This window comes from Ranitomeya imitator, chromosome 3 (genome assembly GCF_032444005.1).
Source record: "Ranitomeya imitator isolate aRanImi1 chromosome 3, aRanImi1.pri, whole genome shotgun sequence".
Taxonomy (NCBI): Eukaryota; Metazoa; Chordata; class Amphibia; order Anura; family Dendrobatidae; genus Ranitomeya; species Ranitomeya imitator.
In genome coordinates this window covers 826,317,953-826,340,545 of record NC_091284.1, presented here as the reverse complement: position 1 = coordinate 826,340,545, position 22,593 = coordinate 826,317,953, and the positions used below count along the sequence as shown (strand labels likewise).

Below are 22,593 nucleotides of genomic sequence, written 5' to 3'. Positions count from 1 at the left end.
GGGACAGGTTCCCTTACATTTAGGTTGTTGTGCCAGCGTGGCGGTCGCAGGACACATTGCCGGCTACACAGCTGGGGATCAGCTGATGTTACTGAAACCCAATAACACTGGGTCGTATGTTTTGACTGTGCAGCCTGCACTTCTGAGCCGCAACTGGCGGTGTTGGAGCCCAGGAATAGCAGTTCAGGTGGTAGAAAGATGAACACATCAGGAGACCTGGATGACACCCAATTACTTAATCAGGCAGAGGAGTGGCAAATTCCTGCGAGATCCAGGCCTGGTTCATTTTCAGGAAAGTAAGCCGGTCTACGTTATCGGAGGATAGTCGCATGCGACGGTCTGTTAGTACACCACCTGCGGCACTAAAGACACGTTCCGATAAGACACTAGCCGCAGGGCAAGCCAGCACCTCCAATGCATACTGGCTTAGCTCTGGCCATGTATCCAGCTTAGAGACCCAAAACTTGAACGGGGAAGAGCCGTCTGGGAGTACACTAAGAGGGCAAGCCATGTAGTCTGTCACCATCTGACGGAACCGTTGCCTCCTGCTGACTGGAGCCGCCGGTGATGGTGTAGACATTTGGGGCGGGCACACAAAACTTTTCCACAGTTGTGCCATACTGGGCTTGCCTTGGGCAGAGGCACTGCTTCTGCTCCCTCTTTGTGCAGAGCCTCCTCCTCCACTGCCTCGACGCACTGAGCTGCTTTGTAAAGCACTAGCAGCACTCCTCTCAGTTGGACAGGAGAAGATGATGGAATTCACCAGTGTGTCGTGGTACTCCCGCAATTTTACGCTCCCGTGTCAACGCCGGGATGAGGTTTTGGACATTGTCACGGTAGCGAGGATCGAGGAGGGTGAACACCCAATAATCAGGCATGTTGAGAATGTGGTCGATGCGGCGGTCGTCTCTCAGGCACTGCAACATGAACTCAACCATGTGCTGCAGACTGCCAACTGGCCCAGAAACGCTGTCCCCTGCTTGAGACATGATCTCTGCCCGCTCTTCATCACCCCACCCTCGCTGTACACACTGACCACTGGACAATGGTGTAACTCCCTCCTCTGGACGTAGCTCTTCCTCGTCCATTGACTCCTCCTCATCCTCCTCACAAAGTGGCCCCTGCGTACCCCTTTGTGAGGAACCACATGGCGCTGACTCTCCAGAAGCTGACGGAAAAGGTGACTCCTCATCCTCTACCTCTTCCACATCATCCCTTATCCCTTGCAGGGTTTCTTGAAGCAAGCGGATAAGGGGGACAGTCATGCTGACTAGTGCATCATCTGCACGTGCCATCCGCGTGGAATAATCAAAAGGACGCAAAACCTGGCAGACGTCCTTCATAGTGGCCCACTCTGTGGTTGTGAAGTCTGATCGGCGCTGACTGCGACTTTTTTTGCGCCTGATGCAGCTGGTACTCCATTTCTGCTTGCTGCTGCTCACACAACCGCTCCAATATATGTAACGTGGAATTCCACCTGGTAGGTAGGTCACATATGATGCGGTGTTCCGGAAGGCGGAATCGGCGCTGCAGAGCAGCAATGCGGGATCTGGCCAAGCTGGAACGCCGCAAGTGAGCACACTCTAGGCGGACCTTGTGCAGCAGGGCATCAAGATCCCTCAGAAAACTCTGCACAACCAAATTGAGCACATGTGCCAGACATGGGATGTGAGTGAGGTTGCCAAGGGCCAAAGCTGCCACCAGATTTCGGCCATTGTCACACACTACCATGCCTGGCTGGAGATTCGCTGGCAGTAACCACACATCGCTCTCCTGCTTGATGGCATTCCAGAGCTCCTGCGCTGTGTGGCTTCGATTCCCCAAAGAAACTAGTTTCAAGACGGCCTGCTGACGTTTGGCCACGGCTGTGCTCATGTCGGTCATAGGTAAACGTTCACGGGTCCATGTGGGGGTGGACTGTGACGGATCCTGCAGAGAGGAATCTGAGGAACTGGTGTAAGAGGAGGTGTCAATGCGTACAGACTGGATTCCTGCAATCCTTGGAGTGGGCAGGACACGTCCTGCGCCACTCGCACGGTCTGTACCCGGCTCAACAACATTAACCCAATGGGCAGTGACGGAAAGGTATCGCCCCTGTCCATGTTGACTGGTCCACGCATCGGTGGTGAGGTGGACCTTGCTACTGACGGCGTTCAGTAGCGCATGTTTTATTTGTCCCTCCACATGCTTGTGCAGGGCAGGGACAGCTTGCCTGCTGAAGTAAAAGCGGCTGGGCACCTTGTACTGTGGGACTGCCAATGCCATCAAGTCACGGAAGCTGTCAGTCTCCACCAGCCTGAACGAGAGCATTTCCAGGGACAGAAGTTTGGTAATGCCTGCATTCAGAGCCTGTGCTCGGGGGTGGTTGGCCGAGAATGCCCGCCTTTTCTCCCATGCCTGTACTACCGATGGCTGTAGACTAGGCTGGGAGTGTGAGGATGACTGGGAATGTCGTGCTGTAGGTGGAATTACACTATGTCTCTGGACAACAGTGCCAGAGGTTCTTCCATGGCGATCCGGGGAGGACGCCAAACCAGCTGTGCGTGAGCTGGAGGAAGAGGCTACAACATGTGCTGAAGAGGTGGTAGCTGCCGCTGTTGGTTGGCCTAGGTCTTCAGTGTGTTTTTGTAACTCCACCGCGTGCCTGGTCCGCACATGTTTCCACATATTTGTGGTATTGAGGTTGCTGACACTTTTACCTCTTTTTACTTTCTGATGACACAGCTTGCATTTGACAAAACAAATGTCATCTGCAACTGTGTCAAAAAAGGACCAGGCACTGCAAGTCTTGGGAGCGCCCTTTTTGGCTTTGGAAAGAGACAGGCTCCTAACGGGTGCCAAAGTGGAGGCTACAGGCTCCGCAGTCTTCCCCCTCCCTCTTTGGCCCGTAAGGGGAAGCTCTTCCTCAGAGCTGCTCCCACCACCTTCCTGTTCCTCACGCCACGATGGGTCAAGGACCTCATCATCTCCACTACCCTCTGCCACCAACTGCTCCTCCTGGGTAGTCTCGGCAGCACAGTACGCACCAGAAAGTGGCACCTGAGTTTCATCATCAGATGCGTACTGCGCTGTGGTCACCGGAGGCACTGGCCCACCCGCCTTTTCAGAGTCAGAGAGACAAAGCTGTTGGGCATCACTGCACACTGCCTCTTCTTCCATTTCTCCAATACTGCTTGGCTGGCCCCCTGTTTCCAAGCCAAGAGATTCAGAGAACAGAAGTAGAGACGGCTCTCTGACTGCCTGGCCAATTTGGCAGGTGGTGAAGAGACAGATGGCTGCTCTCCAGTGGTCTGTGCCTGAGAGGATGTGGCACTAATTGAAGTCGATGCGTTAGCTGCCATCCATCCGACAACGGCTTCAATTTGATCTTCACGCAGCAGCGGTGCACGGCGCTCTCCGACAAAGCTGCGCATGAAGGACTGTTCCCTGCTGAAACTGAGTGACGACGAGTCACCGGCGCCCGCAGCAGGCACAGAATCACCACGTCCTCTCCCTGCTCCACGCCCACGCCCCTTACTCCCTGCCCTCTTCATCTCGGTTGACAGATAAAAATAAGCAGAAAAGTACTAAGGCCTTAGTGTGCTTATTCCTGAAATGCTCCTCCTAACAGGTGTAAGAAACACTAATGTTGTAAAGTGTGGACTAGACTTTATTATTGATAAAATGTGGCCTACACAAGTGTAAGGACAAGTTATTTAACGGTATGAGGCAGTGACAAACCCTGAGCTGAATACAACGGGCTGTGGCTGCACACAGACTACAGGGTGAGCTGCGCTCACACGGAGACCGTGCAGACAGCCGTAAACGGCGCTGCAAGGCCCAAAAACCCTCCTCTAGGTTATCCTATCTAGTGTTTTTCCACTATTTTGCTGGAGACGGGTGGAAAGACACTAATAGGAATTTTTTAAATAATTTTTAAACAGGCTGCACTAGTTGAAAAAAAGGACAAGTTATTTAACGGTATGAGGCAGTGACAAACCCTGAGCTGAATACAACAGGCTGTGGCTGCACACAGACTACAGGGTGAGCTGCGCTCACACGGAGACCGTGCAGACAGCCGTAAACGGCGCTGCAAGGCCCAAAAACCCCCCTCTAGGTTATCCTATGTAGTGTTTTTCCACTATTTGGCTGGAGACGGGTGGAAAGACACTAATAGGAAATTTTAGAAAAAATGTGCAGCAGGCTGCACTATGAGCAAAAAAGGACAATGGATAGAACTGTGTGAGGCAGTGTGAACCCCCCCTGAGCTGAATACAACCTGGTATATGGCTGCACACAGACTACAGAGTGAGCTGCACACACACACACACACTGAGAGAGACCTTGCAGAACGCTGCTAAAACAGCGCTGCAAGGCAAGAGCAAGGTGAACTGAACAGTGAACACACAGCGTTTGCTAAATTAGCCTTGGAAAAGCAAAATAAAGCAATTAGCTATCTCAACTGGCCCTCAGTTAGAACACAGCGTCCTGTCCCTAACTGAAATCACAGCAGAGTGAGCGCAAAATGGCGGCAGCGTTTTTTATAGTGCAGAGTGACATCATTTCAGCAGCCAATCACAGCCTTGCCAGTACTTACATGCCCACCATGCTAAACAGGATGTGCCCACACTTCCATTCATTCCTCATTGGCTGCTGCGTGCAGATTGAATTCTGGGAACTTCCGATTCCGGTATCCGATACGCGGGAAGTATCGGAATTCGGTATCGGAATTCCGATACCGCAAGTATCGGCCGATACCCGATACTTGCGGTATCGGAATGCTCAACACTAGCAGTCACTACTAGGGGAAGCTCCCTGTATAGAGAGATACATGATAAGATTCTGTCTGCAGCCACCACTAGGGGGAGCTCCCTGTATACAGAGATACATGATAAGATTCTGTCTGCAGTCACCACTAGGGGGAGCTCTCTGTATACAGAGATACATGATAAGATCCTGTCTGCAGTCACCACTAGGGGGAGCTCCCTGTATACAGAGATACATGATAAGATTCTGTCTGCAGTCACCACTAGGGGGAGCTCTCTGTATACAGAGATACATGATAAGATCCTGTCTGCAGTCACCACTATAGGGAGCTCCCTGTATACAGAGATACATGATAAGATTCTGTCTGCAGTCACCACTAGGGGGAGCTCTCTGTATACAGAGATACATGATAAGATCCTGTCTGCAGCCACCACTAGGGGGAGCTCCCTGTATACAGAGATACATGATAAGATTCTGTCTGCAGCCACCACTAGGGGGAGCTCCCTGTATACAGAGATACATGATAAGATTCTGTCTATCTGCAGCCACCACTAGGGGGAGCTCCCTGTATACAGAGATACATGATAAGATCCTGTCTGCAGTCACCACTAGGGGGAGCTCCCTGTATACAGAGATACATGATAAGATCCTGTCTGCAGCCACCACTAGGGGGAGCTCCCTGTATACAGAGATACATGATAAGATCCTGTCTGCAGTCACCACTAGGGGGAGCTCCCTGTATACAGAGATACAGGATAAGATCCTGTCTGCAGCCACCACTAGGGGGAGCTCCCTGTCTACAGAGATATATGGTAAGATCCTGTCTGCAGCCACCACTAGGGGGAGCTACCTGTCTACAGAGATATATGGTAAGATCCTGTCTGCATTTTATCTTGAAATAGTACATGAGCAACACTGCCCCCAGTGGACATTTATATTTATAGCACCCACTACAGTCCTCACGCTTTAGCATCTCACACAAGTGACATCAGTTTCTTTTATTTTAAAATTAAATATTTACGTTCATTATTTTCAAACCAATCTTGGTACCGTCCCTTTAAATTGTTCTTAAAGCTGCAGTGAATATTTTATTCCTCCAACACGGTGTTGTCTAAAACCATTCAATTTATAATCTAAAATGGATCATATCGAACGGGAAATAAATGACTGAATAATAAAGAGCGCAGGCGGGACACTACATAGCGGAATTATGTCCTGGGCTCCTCGGCTCTCATGGGCAGCCACGTCTCCTCTTCTAGCTGCGGACCTAAAACCAGCAAGGCATCCAGATGAAGGAACTGAGGGCAGAGGAGGCGAGGGCTCCAGACAGGAAGCCCACCGCCATGTGCTCCCCCAAAGTGCTGCGTCTGTCTCTGATGATAACGTGCGTCACCCCGTGACCTGGGATAAGAAATAAAAATCATCATCATGTGAAGATTGAGAGGCAAAAAAATAAATAAAAATATTTCTGTCCCTTCCTGGTCCTGCGCACACAGCTGACGCTTTGCTACAATGTATAAGTGTAGATAATGGTTTCAATGTGTTAGATCAAGGTGAATGTAATATTGTATTATGACCAGTAGATGGCAGCATATACCCATCCAGGAGACAATGAAGGACATTCCTGTATCGGTTACATTTATTTATTTTACATGGAAACTGTCAGCAAGCTGCTGTTGATGGATCTCGAGTTCACACCACATTCTGGACAATAGTTAATTCCAACCTATTCTCTATCTTCATCATATTAATTGCTTCAGTTATGAAAACTCTACCGTTTTGTGTATTCAGCTCCCATGCAGGCTTATTTGCCTCCAGTTTAGGCTGAGCCTGCAGTCACCTACTTCTCGCTTATCTGCCAAATTAAAAGGAAGGTGTAAGGGACAGGTGGTTTGGAGTATAACTGGTAGCATCAGCCCGCAGAGGAGCTGTGTACACAAAACGCGAAACAAAATATCTAAGTCAGACTGTTGATGAAGTAATTGGATAAACAGGTGATTAAAACGATTTAATGGTAACCTGCTTGCTGACTGTTTCCTGAAAGAAACTATTTTGATTATTCAGGACTGGGCTCAAGAAATGACAGATGGATCAAAATCAGATTCTCAGGCCCATGTGAGACGTACCGTAGCCGGGGCCGTAGCAGCCGTGATGGGAGTTTACTGGAACCGTCTGGTAGCTGTCATCATATGGATTATATATGTACACCTGGGGGAGAGCAGACACATATCACCGCCATATAGGACATTTTACATCGCAACAGGCAGGAAATGAGTAACTTCTGACTCCTGGCAGCCACCACTAGAGGGAGCTCACTGCCTGCAGTGCTATTACTGAGTTATTGTGTGCGGTGAGCTCCCTCTAGTGGTGGCTGCAACAGGAGAGGAATTCAGCATTCAGCTCCAAGTCTATACACAGGTTGCAGGGAGTTGCGTATTTTACTGTATTCGATGTGCAGCAGACTGCCTCCGCAAGGTGCACAGACTTGTTTTTACATCTCTATGGGAATGAAGTACGTTCAGAAAATGCTCTTACCGGCTGGGATCCCGCGTCCAGTAATGCAAACTTCCAAGCGCTTAAAAAAAAAAAAAAAAGATTAAAATAAAAATCACACGTACTTCTAGTCACACGCCTGCGGGCTCGGAGAGAGAGGCCACAGTCACATAACAGAAAAAAATATATACCGTAAAATGCATCATAAAACCATTTATCTGTATATTACGGTACTATTTATGTGTCGATATGGTGGTACTTTTTTTTTCCTGCAGTATAGTGAGTACATTATGACGGTACAATTTATGTTTGAGGCATAGTGGTGCCATATATATGTACAGTATGTTAGTAGTATTTACTTAAGTACAGTGTGGCATCGCTATTAATGTGTGCAGAATAGTGATACTATTAATGAGTAAATTATGGAGGTGCTGTTTGCGTTGTAGTGGTACTATATGTACATTATGGCAGTACTATTAAAGTGTACAGAATGACAGCACTATTTATGTGTACAACATGGTAGCATTATTTGTGTACAGAAGAGTGATGCTACTTGCGTACAGTATGAAAGCACCATTTGTGTACAATACGGTATTATTTGTGCACAGTACAGTGATACTACTATAATTGTACACACAAATAGTGCTGCCATACTGTACACAAGTAGTATCACTGCACTGTATATAAATATTCATGAATAATATATGAATATACAATATAATAGCTTTATTATTATTATACATCTGTCTTCAAGCCTGTAGACCTCTGAGTGCAGCTCTGGGGTAATAATACAGGATGTAACTCAGGATCAGTAATGTAATGTATGTACACAGTGACTGCACCAGCAGAATAGTGAGTGCAGCTCTGGGGTATAATACAGGATGTAACTCAGGATCAGTAATGTAATGTATGTACACAGTGACTGCACCAGCAGAATAGTGAGTGCAGCTCTGGGGTATAATACAGGATGTAACTCAGGATCAGTAATGTAATGTATGTACACAGTGACTGCACCAGCAGAATAGTGAGTGCAGCTCTGGGGTATAATACAGGATGTAACTCAGGATCAGTAAAGTAATGTATGTACACAGTGACTGCACCAGCAGAATAGTGAGTGCAGCTCTGGAGTATAATACAGGATGTAACTCAGGATCAGTAATGTAATGTATGTACACAGTGACTGCACCAGCAGAATAGTGAGTGCAGCTGTGGGGTATAATACAGGATGTAACTCAGGATCAGTAATGTAATGTATGTACACAGTGACTGCACCAGCAGAATAGTGAGTGCAGCTCTGGGGTATAATACAGGATGTAACTCAGGATCAGTAATGTAATGTATGTACACAGTGACTGCACCAGCAGAATAGTGAGTGCAGCTCTGGGGTATAATACAGGGTGTAACTCAGGATCAGTAATGTAATGTATGTACACAGTGACTGCACTAGCAGAATAGTGAGTGCAGCTCTGGAGTATAATATATGACGTAACTCAGGATCAGTAATGTAATGTATGTACACAGTGACTGCAGCAGCAGAATAGTGAGCGCAGCTCTGGGGTATAATATAGGACGTAACTCAGGATCAGTAATCTAATGTATGTACACAGTGACTGCACCAGCAGAATAGTGAGCGCAGCTCTGGGGTATAATATAGGACGTAACTCAGGATCAGTAATCTAATGTATGTACACAGTGACTGCACCAGCAGAATAGTGAGTGCAGCTCTGGAGTATAATATAGGACGTAACTCAGGATCAGTAATGTAATGTATGTACACAGTGACTGCACTAGCAGAATAGTGAGTGCAGCTCTGGGGTATAATACAGGATGTAACTCAGGATCAGTAATGTAATGTATGTACACAGTGACTGCACTAGCAGAATAGTGAGTGCAGCTCTGGGGTATAATACAGGATGTAACTCAGGATCAGTAATGTAATGTATGTACACAGTGACTGCACTAGCAGAATAGTGAGTGCAGCTCTGGGGTATAATACAGGATGTAACTCAGGATCAGTAATGTAATGTATGTACACAGTGACTGCACCAGCAGAATAGTGAGTGCAGCTCTGGGGTATAATACAGGATGTAACTCAGGATCAGTAATGTATGTACACAGTGACTGCACCAGCAGAATAGTGAGTGCAGCTCTGGAGTATAATACAGGATGTAACTCAGGATCAGTAATGTATGTACACAGTGACTGCAGCAGCAGAATAGTGAGTGCAGCTCTGGGGTATAATACAGGAGGTAACTCAGGATAGGAAAACATTGTATTATCTTTACAAAAAAATCCCACAAGAATCACATCAGGAATGGTAAGAAAATGGCTTGAAAGAAAAAGCATTAAGACAAATCATGTCATCTGACTTCTGTTGCCGTCTATCTTGCCTCTGATACTCACACAGCGTCGTCCTCACTCTCTGCGCACAGTAGCAGCCTGCAGTGATCCCTCATATCTATTGTTAGTAATGATTCCTGGTTACTTCCCTCCGGAGGCGGAATATCTGCAGGGAAGACAAGACATTAATATATTACAGCCCTGATGGAAGAGAAATCTTACACGATACAAGGAATGTAATACTATGCGGAATATTATGCCCGGGCATCTCCTGTATATAATTATATATGTACAGCTGGTATAACCCGGGCATCTCCTGTATATAATTATATATGTACAGCTGGTATAACCCGGGCATCTCCTGTATATAATTATATATGTACAGCTGGTATAACCCGGGCATCTCCTGTATATAATTACAGTGGGGCAAAAAAGTATTTAGTCAGTCAGCAATAGTGCAAGTTCCACCACTTAAAAAGATGCATATTATGGTGGAAAATAAGTATTTGGTCAGAAACAAAATTTCATCTCAATACTTTGTAATATATCCTTTGTTGGCAATGACAGAGGTCAAACGTTTTCTGTAAGTCTTCACAAGGTTGCCACACACTGTTGTTGGTATGTTGGCCCATTCCTCCATGCAGATCTCCTCTAGAGCAGTGATGTTTTTGGCTTTTCGCTTGGCAACACGGACTTTCAACTCCCTCCAAAGGTTTTCTATAGGGTTGAGATCTGGAGACTGGCTAGGCCACTCCAGGACCTTGAAATGCTTCTTACGAAGCCACTCCTTCGTTGCCCTGGTGGTGTGCTTTGGATCATTGTCATGTTGAAAGACCCAGCCACGTTTCATCTTCAATGCCCTTGCTGATGGAAGGAGGTTTGCACTCAAAATCTCACAATACATGGCCCCATTCATTCTTTCATGTACCCGGATCAGTCGTCCTGGCCCCTTTGCAGAGAAACAGCCCCAAAGCATGATGTTTCCACCGCCATGCTTTACAGTATGTATGGTGTTTGATGGATGCAACTCAGTATTCTTTTTCCTCCAAACACGACAAGTTGTGTTTCTACCAAACCTTTCCAGTTTGGTTTCATCAGACCATAGGACATTCTCCCAAAACTCCTCTGGATCATCCAAATGCTCTCTAGCAAACTTCAGACGGGCCCGGACATGTACTGGCTTAAGCAGTGGGACACGTCTGGCACTGCAGGATCTGAGTCCATGGTGGCGTAGTGTGTTACTTATGGTAGGCCTTGTTACATTGGTCCCAGCTCTCTGCAGTTCATTCACTAGGTCCCCCTGCGTGGTTCTGGGATTTTTGCTTACCGTTCTTGTGATCATTCTGACCCCACGGGGTGGGATTTTGCGTGGAGCCCCAGATCAAGGGAGATTATCAGTGGTCTTGTATGTCTTCCATTTTCTAATTATTGCTCCCACTGTTGATTTTTTCACTCCAAACTGGTTGGCTATTGCAGATTCAGTCTTCCCAGCCTGGGGCAGGGCTACAATTTTGTTTCTGGTGTCCTTTGACAGCTCTTTGGTCTTCACCATGGTGGAGTTTGGAGTCAGACTGTTTGAGGGTGTGCACAGGTGTCTTTTTATACTGATAACAAGTTTAAACAGGTGCCATTACTACAGGTAATGAGTGGAGGAAAGAGGAGACTCTTAAAGAAGAAGTTACAGGTCTGTGAGAGCCAGAAATCTTGATTGTTTGTTTCTGACCAAATACTTATTTTCCACCATAATATGCAAATAAAATGTTAAAAAAACAGACAATGTGATTTTCTGGATTTTTTTTTCTCAGTTTGTCTCCCATAGTTGAGGTCTACCTATGATGTAAATTACAGACGCCTCTCATCTTTTTAAGTGGTGGAACTTGCACTATTGCTGACTGACTAAATACTTTTTTGCCCCACTGTATATATGTACAGCCGGTATAACCCGGGTATCTCCTGAATATAATTATATATGTACAGCTGGTATAAGCTGGGCATCTCCTGTATATAATTATATATGTACAGCTGGTATAACCCGGGCATCTCCTGTATATAATTATATATGTACAGCTGGTATAACCTGGACATCTCCTGTATATAATTATATATGTACAGCTGGTATAACCCGGGCATCTCCTGTATATAATTATATATGTACAGCTGGTATAACCTGGGCATCTCCTGTATATAATTATATATGTACAGCCGGTATAACCCGGGCATCTCCAGTATATAATTATATATGCACAGCTGGTATAACCTGGGCATCTCCTGTATATAATTATATATGTACAGCTGGTATAAACTGGGTATCTCCTGTATATAATTATATATGTACAGCTGGTATAACCCGGGCATCTCCAGTATATAATTATATATGTACAGCTGGTATAACCCGGGCATCTCCAGTATATAATTATATATGTACAGCTGGTATAACCTGGACATCTCCTGTATATAATTATATATGTACAGATGGTATAACCTGGGCATCTCCTGTATATAATTATATATGTACAGCTGGTATAACCTGGGCATCTCCAGTATATAATTATATATGTACAGCTGATATAACCTGGGCATCTCCAGTATATAATTATATATGTACAGCTGGTATAACCCGGGCATCTCCTGTATATAATTATATATGTACAGCCGTTATACCCTGGGCATCTCCAGTATATAATTATATATGTACAGCTGGTATAACCTGGGCATCTCCAGTATATAATTATATATGTACAGCTGGTATAACCCGGGCATCTCCTGTATATAATTATATATGTACAGCTGGTATAACCTGGGCATCTCCTGTATATAATGATATGGACCGTGCTGGTATAACCTGGGCATCTCCTGTATATAATGATATGGACCGTGCTGGTATAACCTGGGCATCTCCTGTATATAATGATATGGACCGTGCTGGTATAACCTGGGCATCTCCTGTGTATAATTATATGGACCGTGCTGGTATAACCTGGGCATCTCCTGTGTATAATTATATGGACCGTGCTGGTATAACCTGGGCATCTCCTGTGTATAATTATATGGACCGTGCTGGTATAACCTGGGCATCTCCTGTATATAATGATATGGACCGTGCTGGTATAACCTGGGCATCTCCTGTATATAATGATATGGACCGTGCTGGTATAACCTGGGCATCTCCTGTATATAATGATATGGACCGTGCTGGTATAACCTGGGCTCACCTCCACACTCTTGCCCGGCCCTGACATTCACACAGTTGTTTCTCAGTAGGATGCGCTCCTCCTTGCCTCGGCGACTATCATCCGGGTAGTAGACCAGTGCGCCGTCCATCCAGAGGTCAAACCACTGCTTCTTCCATCGGCGCAAAACCGAACCTGGAAACAAATGTGGTGAATTCAGATTGTAGATCAGACTATTGACGCGCGGCCTCAGAGGACAAGGAGGGACATCCTGCACTAAGGGCCAACACTTACTTTGCCTCCAGAGCCACCCGCTCTTCACCAAAGCCATCTCCACCTGCGGGCTATCCTGCAGCAGACAGCAAAGCAACGGATCAGATGTGTGAAGAGGCAGAAAAGCGCCACTTCATTTACATTATCAACAGCGCCACACTTTTATAAACATCACATGAACCCTCTACTCCGTATCTTTGGCGCCAATAACGTCCCCTGTTACTTTCTTTTTTTTTTTTTTTTTTTTTTACAGACAGGTCAACAATCCCTGAACCACCAAAAGCTTTTTTGGGGGTCTAGTCTTTAGCATTTACATTTACTGTCCAATATATGAATTTGTTTCATAATTTTTTTTCCAGATTCTGAATTTGGGAATTTCCTCTAGGATCACAATATACAGGTCTATTTATATCACCATTCACAATAGATGATATCACAGCTCACCTCCTCCTCCTCCTGTACAATGACTGATAACACCTCTATATACAGTAGATAACACAGGATCCACCATTCACAATAGGTGATGTCACAGCTCACCTCCTCCTCCTGTACAATGACTGATAGCACCTCTATATACAGTAGATCACACAGGATCCACCATTCACAATAGATGATATCACAGCTCACCTCCTCCTCCTCCTGTACAATGACTGATAGCACCTCTATATACAGTAGATAACACAGGATCCACCATTCACAATAGGTGATGTCACAGCTCACCTCCTCCTCCTGTACAATGACTGATAGCACCTCTATATACAGTAGATCACACAGGATCCACCATTCACAATAGGTGATGTCACAGCTCACCTCCTCCTCCTGTACAATGACTGATAGCACCTCTATATACAGTAGATCACACAGGATCCACCATTCACAATAGGTGATGTCACAGCTCACCTCCTCCTCCTGTACAATGACTGATAACACCTCTATATACAGTAGATAACACAGGATCCATCATTCACAATAGGTGATGTCACAGCTCACCTCCTCCTCCTGTACAATGACTGATAACACCTCTATATACAGTAGATAACACAGGATCCACCATTCACAATAGGTGATGTCACAGCTCACCTCCTCCTCCTGTAGAATAATAATAATAATAATAATAATAATTTTATTTATATAGCGCCAACATATTCCGCAGCGCTTTACAAATTATAGAGGGGACTTGTACAGACAATAGACATTACAGCATAACAGAAATACAGTTCAAAACAGATACCAGGAGGAGTGAGGGCCCTGCTGCTCGCAAGCTTACAAACTATGGGGAAAAGGGGAGACACGAGAGGTGGATGGTAACAATTGCTTTAGAATGACTGATAACACCTCTATATACAGTAGATCACACAGGATCCACCATTCACAATAGGTGATGTCACAGCTCACCTCCTCCTCCTGTACAATGACTGATAACATCTTTATATACAGGAGATAACACAGGAGCCACCATACATAACGGGCCTTCTTCTCTATAATGACCAGAAGCAGAATAATAGAGATATATATATATATATTCTCCATCAGAATGCGTTCACTGACTGATTCTCAGTTAAATATACAGTTTTATGAGACCACCTTGACGATTGGTTGATGGGCTCACACTATTTGATTATATCAAATTCTGTGCAAAGCGTCTCTTAAATATTTTCCTAATGTTCAAAAGCCATTTTGCTATTCCTATTTCATATATTTCATATTAGACATGCTTTTGCACGATAGAGTGCAACCTTTTTTGTATATTTATGTATGGAGGTAGCTGCTCCTGGTATGCACCTATTCACACTAGTTTGGATGTGCGAGTCTTTTTTCTGTCATTTCTATGATCCTCAGTTAACTCTTTCTGCAGCCAGCAATGTGCAGGCAAACAACGAGTCTATAAACGACAATTGGTGCAAAATCCTTAATAAAATCAAATTAATTAATAGAAAAAGCCACGTTATCATCGCTTATCCAGACGGTCATTATTGATCTAAACCTAAAAGAAGAAAGATTGGACCGGAAAAAAATAGTCGTCAGAGACAGAACCCGAGAGAACCTGAATCTTCCGCTCAGTTGTATTTACTTCTCTCTCACATGAAGCAGAACACACAGAAAAAAAATGTGACAGCCAAAAACAACATGTGATCAATGAGCGATTACAATCACAATCTGACCTAATGGTTTGTTACAATGTATCAGTGCAGGTAAAATATATGAGCCCGGAGCCCACAGAGGACTGTCTGTCTGGGTGCAACTGTGGCGGACCCTCAGCAGTGACCAGCATTACTTCTGTACAGGATTTTAGCTTCTCTATGGGGGTCTACGTCAGTGACGTAACTACAGTTTGATGGGACCCAGTGCAAGATTTGGACCAGGGCCCCCCGATATATCTAGATAGATCCTCAAAGTATAAGAAAGGTATGCGGCACTCACCACAGCATCTTTCCAGAAAGTCGTCCTTTATTGCATGTGGTTGGTGCAGGACTTTCATCTTCGATGGTCAGGTGCAGATATGTGCAGAGGTCTGCGGAGCGAGAAGGACGACGGGTGAGGGAAGTCCTGAACAACTACATGCAATAAAGGACTTTCTGGGAACATGCGATGGTGAGTGCCGTATACTGGTCTGATACTTGGAGGATTCCATGTGAATACAGTTAGGTCCATATATATTTGGGCAGAGACAACATTTTTCTAATTTTGGTTATAGACATCACCACAATGAATTTTAAACAAAACAATTCAGATGCAGTTGAAGATCAGACTTTCAGCTTTCATTTGAGGGTATCCACATTAAAATTGGATGAAGGGTTTAGGAGTTTCAGCTCCTTAACATGTGCCACCCTGTTTTTAAAGGGACCAAAAGTAATTGGACAATTGACTCCAAGGCTATTTCATGGACAGGTGTGGGCAATCCCTTCGTTATGTCATTCTCAATTAAGCAGATAAAAGGCCTGGAGTTGATTTGAGGTGTGGCGCTGCATTTGGAAGGTTTTGCTGTGAAGTAAACATGCGGTAAAGGAGCTCTCCATGCAGGTGAAACAAGCCATCCTTATGCTGCGAAAACAGAAAAAACCATCTGAGAAATTGCTACAATATTAGGAGTGGCAAAATCTACAGTTTGGTACATCCTGAGAAAGAAAGAAAGCACTGGTGAACTCATCACTGAAAAAAGACCTGGGCGCCCACGGGAGACAACAGTGGTGGATGATCGCAGAATAATCTCCATGGTGAAGAGAAACCCCTTCACAGCAGCCAACCAAGTGACCAACACTCTCCAGGAGGTCGACGTATCAATATCCAAATCTACCATAAAGAGAAGACTGCATGAAAGTAAATACAGAGGGTTCACTGCACGGTGCAGCCACTCATAAGCATCAAGAAGAAAAAGGCTAAAAAACATCTAAAAAAGCCGCACAGTTCTGGAAGAACATTCTATGGACAGATGAAACCAAGATCAACCTCTACCAGAATGATGGAAAGAGAAAAGTATGGTGAAGGTGTGGTACAGCTCATGATCCAAAGCATACCACATCATCTGTAACACATGGCGGAGGCAGTGTGATGGCGCGGGCATGCATGGCTGCCAGTGGCACTGGGTCACTAGTGTTTATTGATGATGTGACACAGGACAGAAGAATGAATTCTGAGGTCTTCAGAGCCGCCATACTGTGTGCTCAGATCCAGCCAAATGCAGCCAAACTGATTGTCCATTTGTAGTATGAAACGACGACCAATGACCCAAAACATAAAGCCAAACCAACCCAGGAGTTTATTAAAGCAAAGAAGTGGAATATTCTTGAATGGCCAAGTCAGTCACCTGATCTCAACCCAACTGAGCAGCATTTCACTTGTTAAAGACTAAACTTCAGACAGAACGGCCACAAACAAACAGCAACTGAAAACCACCGCAGTGAAGGCCTGGCAGAGCATCAAAAAGGAGGAAACACAGCGTCTGGTGATGTCCATGAGTTCAAGACTTCAGGCAGTCATTGCCAACAAAGGGTTTTCAACCAAGTACTAGAAATGAACATTTTATTTAAAATTATTGAATCTGTCCAATTACTTTTGGTCTCTTTAAAAACAGGGTGGCACATGTTAAGGAGCTGAAACTCCTAAACCCTTCATCCAATTTAAATGTGGATACCATCAAATGAAAGCTGAAAGTCTGAACTTCAACTGCATCTGAATTGTTTTGTTTAAAATTCATTGTGGTAATGTCTATAACCAAAATTAGAAAAATGTTGTCTCTGTCCAAATATATATGGACCTAACTGTATATGCAGAGCACCGATAATCCCAGCACTTCAGCGGGATAAGCTCCACTATCCGGCTCATCCCCTGCAGACCAAAGGGGATATCTTCTAACCTGGTATATACATCCCCCATCCTGGTATATATGGCCCCCATCCTGGTATATATGTCCCTCATTATGGTATACATCCCCCATCCTGGTATATATGGCCCCCATCCTGGTATATATGTCCCTCATTATGGTATATGGACCCCATCCTGGTATATATGGCCCCCATCCTGGTATATATGTCCCTCGTTATGGTATATGGCCCCCATCCTGGTATACGTCCCCCATCCTGGTATATATGTCCCTCATTATGGTATATGGCCCCCATCCTGGTATATATTCCCCCCATCCTGGTATATATGTCCCTCATTATGGTATATGGCCCCCATCCTGGTATATATGTCCCTCATTATGGTATATGGCCCCCATCCTGGTATACGTCCCCCATCCTGGTATATATGTCCCTTATTATGGTATACGTCCCCCATCCTGGTATACGTCCCCCATCCTGGTATATGGCCCCCATCCTGGTATATGGCCCCCATCCTGGTATATGGCCCCCATCCTGGTATATACGTCCCCCATCCTGGTATATGGCCCCCATCCTGGCATATATGTCCCTCATTATGATATGTCCCCCATCCTGGTATATACGTCCCCCATCCTGGTATATGGCCCCTATCCTGGCATATATGTCCCTCATTATATGTCCCCCATCCTGGTATACGTCCCCCATCCTGGTATATGGCCCCCATCCTGGTATATGGCCCCCATCCTGGCATATATGTCCCTCATTATGATATGTCCCCCATCCTGGTATATACGTCCCCCATCCTGGTATATGGCCCCCATCCTGGCATATATGTCCCTCATTATGATATGTCCCCCATCCTGGTATATACGTCCCCCATCCTGGTATATGGCCCCCATCCTGGCATATATGTCCCTCATTATATGTCCCCCATCCTGGTATATACGTCCCCCATCCTGGTATATGGCCCCTATCCTGGCATATATGTCCCTCATTATATGTCCCCCATCCTGGTATATACATCCCCCATCCTGGTATATGGCCCCCATCCTGGTATATGGCCCCCATCCTGGTATATACGTCCCCCATCCTGATATATGGCCCCACTGTTGTTCAATAAACAGAAAAGAAAACCAATAAACCATCCTACTCTCCTTCCCTCCGCTGGCACACTATGCGGCGTCCACTTCTGAAGAGTCAGTTGACATCGGGGTGTGACGGGAGCGCATTACGTCACTGCCACGCACCCCCCGTCACCTGCACGTTGACATCAGCTGGCCTCTGATTGGCCGGTAGTGTGGTGCACGGACCTGATGGGTCTGTACGCAGCGATACACTTCCAGCTGAAGTAGGGGATGGCGTCAGCAGGCTCCTCATTAGCCGGACCCGGTCGTGGCGGTAACCGCTGCAACCTCGGTCTATTCGCCTCTGGTCTAAGGGGTAACGTTTCTCCTTGTGGGGAGCAACAATCCACGCCTGGCATGTCAGAGTGAGGAGACTTATAAGCCATGGATGCTCCTCCGGTAAATCATTTGGATTTTATCCTAAGTCACATTGCAAGGCTCGTTAAAGAGTCGATAATGACTTTTAGAATGCTTCCAATAGGGGGCGCTCCCTTCTGTATGTAAACACCAATGTTCCTGTTCACTGTCAGCAAGCAGAGATTTTGAACATGGTGAGGATTTGAAACACAAAGTTTTATAAAGTTTCTGGGGAAATCTTTAAAATACTCATGACCTCAACTTCTTACCAGAGCATGCTGAGAATTGTTGTTCTCCTCCCTTGAACTTCAGATTCATGTATTACACTTTCTGCTAAAAATGTATTTAAAGGGACGGTAATCCCCAATTCAGCCTCTTATAGCTGTGCCGAAGTGGCTGATGTTAATGTTTCTACCAGCAATGGAACTATTTGATATAAAGTAGCCTGGAGCGACTGATAACAGAGAACAATAAATTACATTCCCCTACATTGCAAATAGCAAAAAAATCCTCTGCAACTGTAGTGTCCCTTTAAGGCAGTTGCAGAGCACAGACCCCTTTAATAGGGCTCCCTGCACCTACCTGTGCTCCGCAGCCTCTTGTCTCCTCTGCGTCTTTGCTCTCTATGATGGGTCTGGGATATTTAAATACTAAAGCTTCAGGTAGGATTAAGCAGTGCATGATGGGAGCTGTAGTCCACACCTTGTAGCAGATAATCTGATGGACATGTAGTGTTCAAGCCTCTGGACTACAACTCCCATCATGCAGTGGGGAACAGTTCTGATCTGTTCGAGAAGAGGCAGCATCCAGTGACACTTGTGTAAACTGGGAGCAGATCTGATCCTCTTATCCAGCGTGTAATCTCTGGAGAGATTAATGCCGGAATATCACTGCTGGGGACTAAAAATACCACAATGCCCTTCCAGACTCAGAAAAAACTTACATTTTACAGGGAGTGTGGAAGGAACGGCTGATGGGGATTACACTGGCGCTAAAACAACATCAAATGTACAGGGCAGGGGTTGTACAGAATAGGGAAAACAGCACTCCAGAGCTGCACTCACTATTCTGCTGGTGCAGTCGCTGTGTACATACATTACATTACAGATCCTGAGTTACCTCCTGTATTATACTCCAGAGCTGCACTCACTATTCTGCTGGTGCAGTCACTGTGTACATACATTCCATTACTGATCCTGAGTTACATCCTGTATTATACTCCAGAGCTGCACTCACTATTCTGCTGGTGCAGTCGCTGTGTACATACATTCCATTACTGATCCTGAGTTACCTCCTGTATTATACCCCAGAGCTGCACTCACTATTCTGCTGGTGCAGTCACTGTGTACATACATTCCATTACTGATCCTGAGTTACATCCTGTATTATACTCCAGAGCTGCACTCACTATTCTGCTGGTGCAGTCGCTGTGTACATACATTACATTACTGATCCTGAGTTACATCCTGTATTATACTCCAGAGCTGCACTCACTATTCTGCTGGTGCAGTCACTATGTACATACATTACATTACTGATCCTGAGTTACCTCCTGTATTATACCCCAGAGCTGCACTCACTATTCTGCTGGTGCAGTCGCTGTGTACATACATTACATTACTGATCCTGAGTTACCTCCTGTATTATACCCCAGAGCTGCACTCACTATTCTGCTGGTGCAGTCACTGTGTACATACATACATTACTGATCCTGAGTTACACCCTGTATTATACCCCAGAGCTGCACTCACTATTCTGCTGGTGCAGTCACTGTGTACAGACATTACATTACTGATCCTGAGTTACATCCTGTATTATACCCCAGAGCTGCACTCGCTATTCTGCTGGTGCAGTCACTGTGTACAGACATTACATTACTGATCCTGAGTTACCTCCTGTATCTCTTTTTATTATAAAAGTACCAAACAAAACTTACAGGCATAGCTTACAGACAAACTCAAAACAAATTATTTACAATCCCCAAAAAGTCCAATGTCCAGCAGATTTATACAAACAAAATGTTCCTCCATTTCATTAATACCCCCAGCAAGGGAAGAGACCTCAACCTATATCCTTTTTCCCCCTCATACACACATACCCACGCATTCATCCCTAGAAAAATAAACAAGTCGGCCAACTGCCCTAAACAAAGTAAATAGGCCACCTGGCCGAACTTAATCATATATTTTTAAATTTTATATTTTTTTTTTTTTTTTTCCTCCTAAACTATACCACCACCATTCCCCCAAAGGTCCCACAAAAGTTTGTGGCCTATCACACCAGGTCCCACGAGAGTTTGTGGCCTATCACACCAGGTCCCACCAAAGTTTGTGGCCTTTCCTATACAGCAAGGTCCATAAAAGTTTATGGCCTTTTTTTCCTCTTCTTGGCATCCCGCCGGACGTCCATTCTCCAAAACCCATCCCCCCACCCCCCAAGAAACCCCCCACCCCACCTAAACTAAATCCCCCTACACGCATCATAATACACATGTAACATATATATACAACCTTATAATAACATATCAATAATAACATAATAATAATAACCACTACACACCTTAACCATGACCAAAGAACAGGCCCAAGTTCAATGCTTGCAAGCCCTATACCCAGGTTACCAATTACAAAACAAAAATCTGTAAGTGAGGGTTACAGCCCACCACCAGGAACTGGAGACCAGAGGCTCTCACCCTAATCTACCGCACATCACCCTGACCCTCCCTAACAACACAAAAGAGAAAATCCTGTCCCTATAGCCCTACCAATCTCTCCCTACCTGCCCCTATCTGTCCCTCACTGACCCTCACTACCAACCTAATACTAACTACCTGTCCCTAAAGACTGTCCCTATCTGTCCCTCCCTGTCCCTACACATCTATCTGACCCTACAAAATAAAGATAAAAGGATAAAACTCAACCCTATCACAGGCACACAGAACCTAACTCTCCCTAGGGCACATTAAAGGAGAAACCCCTCCATAGAAGAGAGGCCCTCCCTGCACCCAGCCTCTCAAACTCCAGCAAGCGCACTTTTGCCAGGTCACCCAGGATGTTCCTAATCACCTCTTCCCTGGGGAGGACTTTCCGCTGAGTAGACACTAGACACCGTGCATTCCACGTGTGGAACCTAGTTACTAAACTAACTAAGAAAACAGTGCCCCGATCTCGGCCACCAAGGGACCTGAATGCCCCATAGGCCCACTCCGCATAGGAAAGGCCTGCCAGCCTGGGCCAGCCAATGGAAGCACCCACCCTGCTATAGACCTCTGTATTAAAGGGACACCGAAGCAGGAAATGCTCCATGCTTTCAAGCATGCCGCCACACTCCTCGCGGGGACAATCCCGGTCATCAGAGCGTCTGCACTTCAGGTTGTCCCTCACATACAGCTTCCCATGGAAGCAGCGCCAAGCCAAGTCCCAAAACTTCAAGGGGATCCGCTTAGAGTTCAATAACCCGAGCCCCACCTCCAGATCCCAGCTTGGGCAATCCCTGAGCGCCAGGGGCTTCTGAAAGTGGGTCAACAGGACCCTATTGTCAAGAAACCTTCTCAACATGGTCCTGATCTCCCACACTCCCAGACCCCACCGACGGATCACCTTCAGAACTGGGGTAGCATAAGCCGGAAGATGCCCATGAGGTGTACGAAGGTCCTTCACCTGCCCTCCTGTCTCCCATTCCTGGAAGAAAGGCCGAAACCACCCCCTACAGGAGAATACCCACACAGGAGCCCTCTCTAACCAGAGGTTGGCGATGTTTGCCTTAAGAAAG

At 45.7% G+C, this 22,593-nt stretch overlaps 1 protein-coding gene across 1 annotated transcript; it reads right to left on the bottom strand.

The window, feature by feature from the left end:
* Positions 1 to 5,729: 5,729 nt before the first annotated feature.
* PLEKHB1 (pleckstrin homology domain containing B1) lies at positions 5,730 to 19,468 on the bottom strand. The gene is made up of 7 exons (XM_069760309.1): positions 19,405 to 19,468; positions 13,044 to 13,098; positions 12,792 to 12,944; positions 9,643 to 9,745; positions 7,282 to 7,321; positions 6,873 to 6,954; positions 5,730 to 6,147 (listed from the first exon to the last, which is right to left on the bottom strand). Exons 2-7 carry the CDS (start codon positions 13,078 to 13,080, stop codon positions 6,014 to 6,016), a joined length of 549 nt encoding a protein of 182 aa, XP_069616410.1. The 5' UTR covers positions 13,081 to 13,098; positions 19,405 to 19,468; the 3' UTR covers positions 5,730 to 6,013.
* Positions 19,469 to 22,593: the final 3,125 nt, after the last annotated feature.

Coding starts and splice junctions, on each gene's coding strand:
- PLEKHB1 (XM_069760309.1), bottom strand. CDS start 13,080: ATGGCTTTGGTGAAGAGCGGGTGGCTCTGGAGGCAAA. Junction 12,945..13,043: donor CGGGTGGCTCTGGAGGCAAA/GTAAGTGTTGGC, acceptor ATTTGTTTCCAG/GTTCGGTTTTGCGCCGATGG. Junction 7,322..9,642: donor GAGAGTGAGGACGACGCTGT/GTGAGTATCAGA, acceptor TTTTTTTTTAAG/CGCTTGGAAGTTTGCATTAC.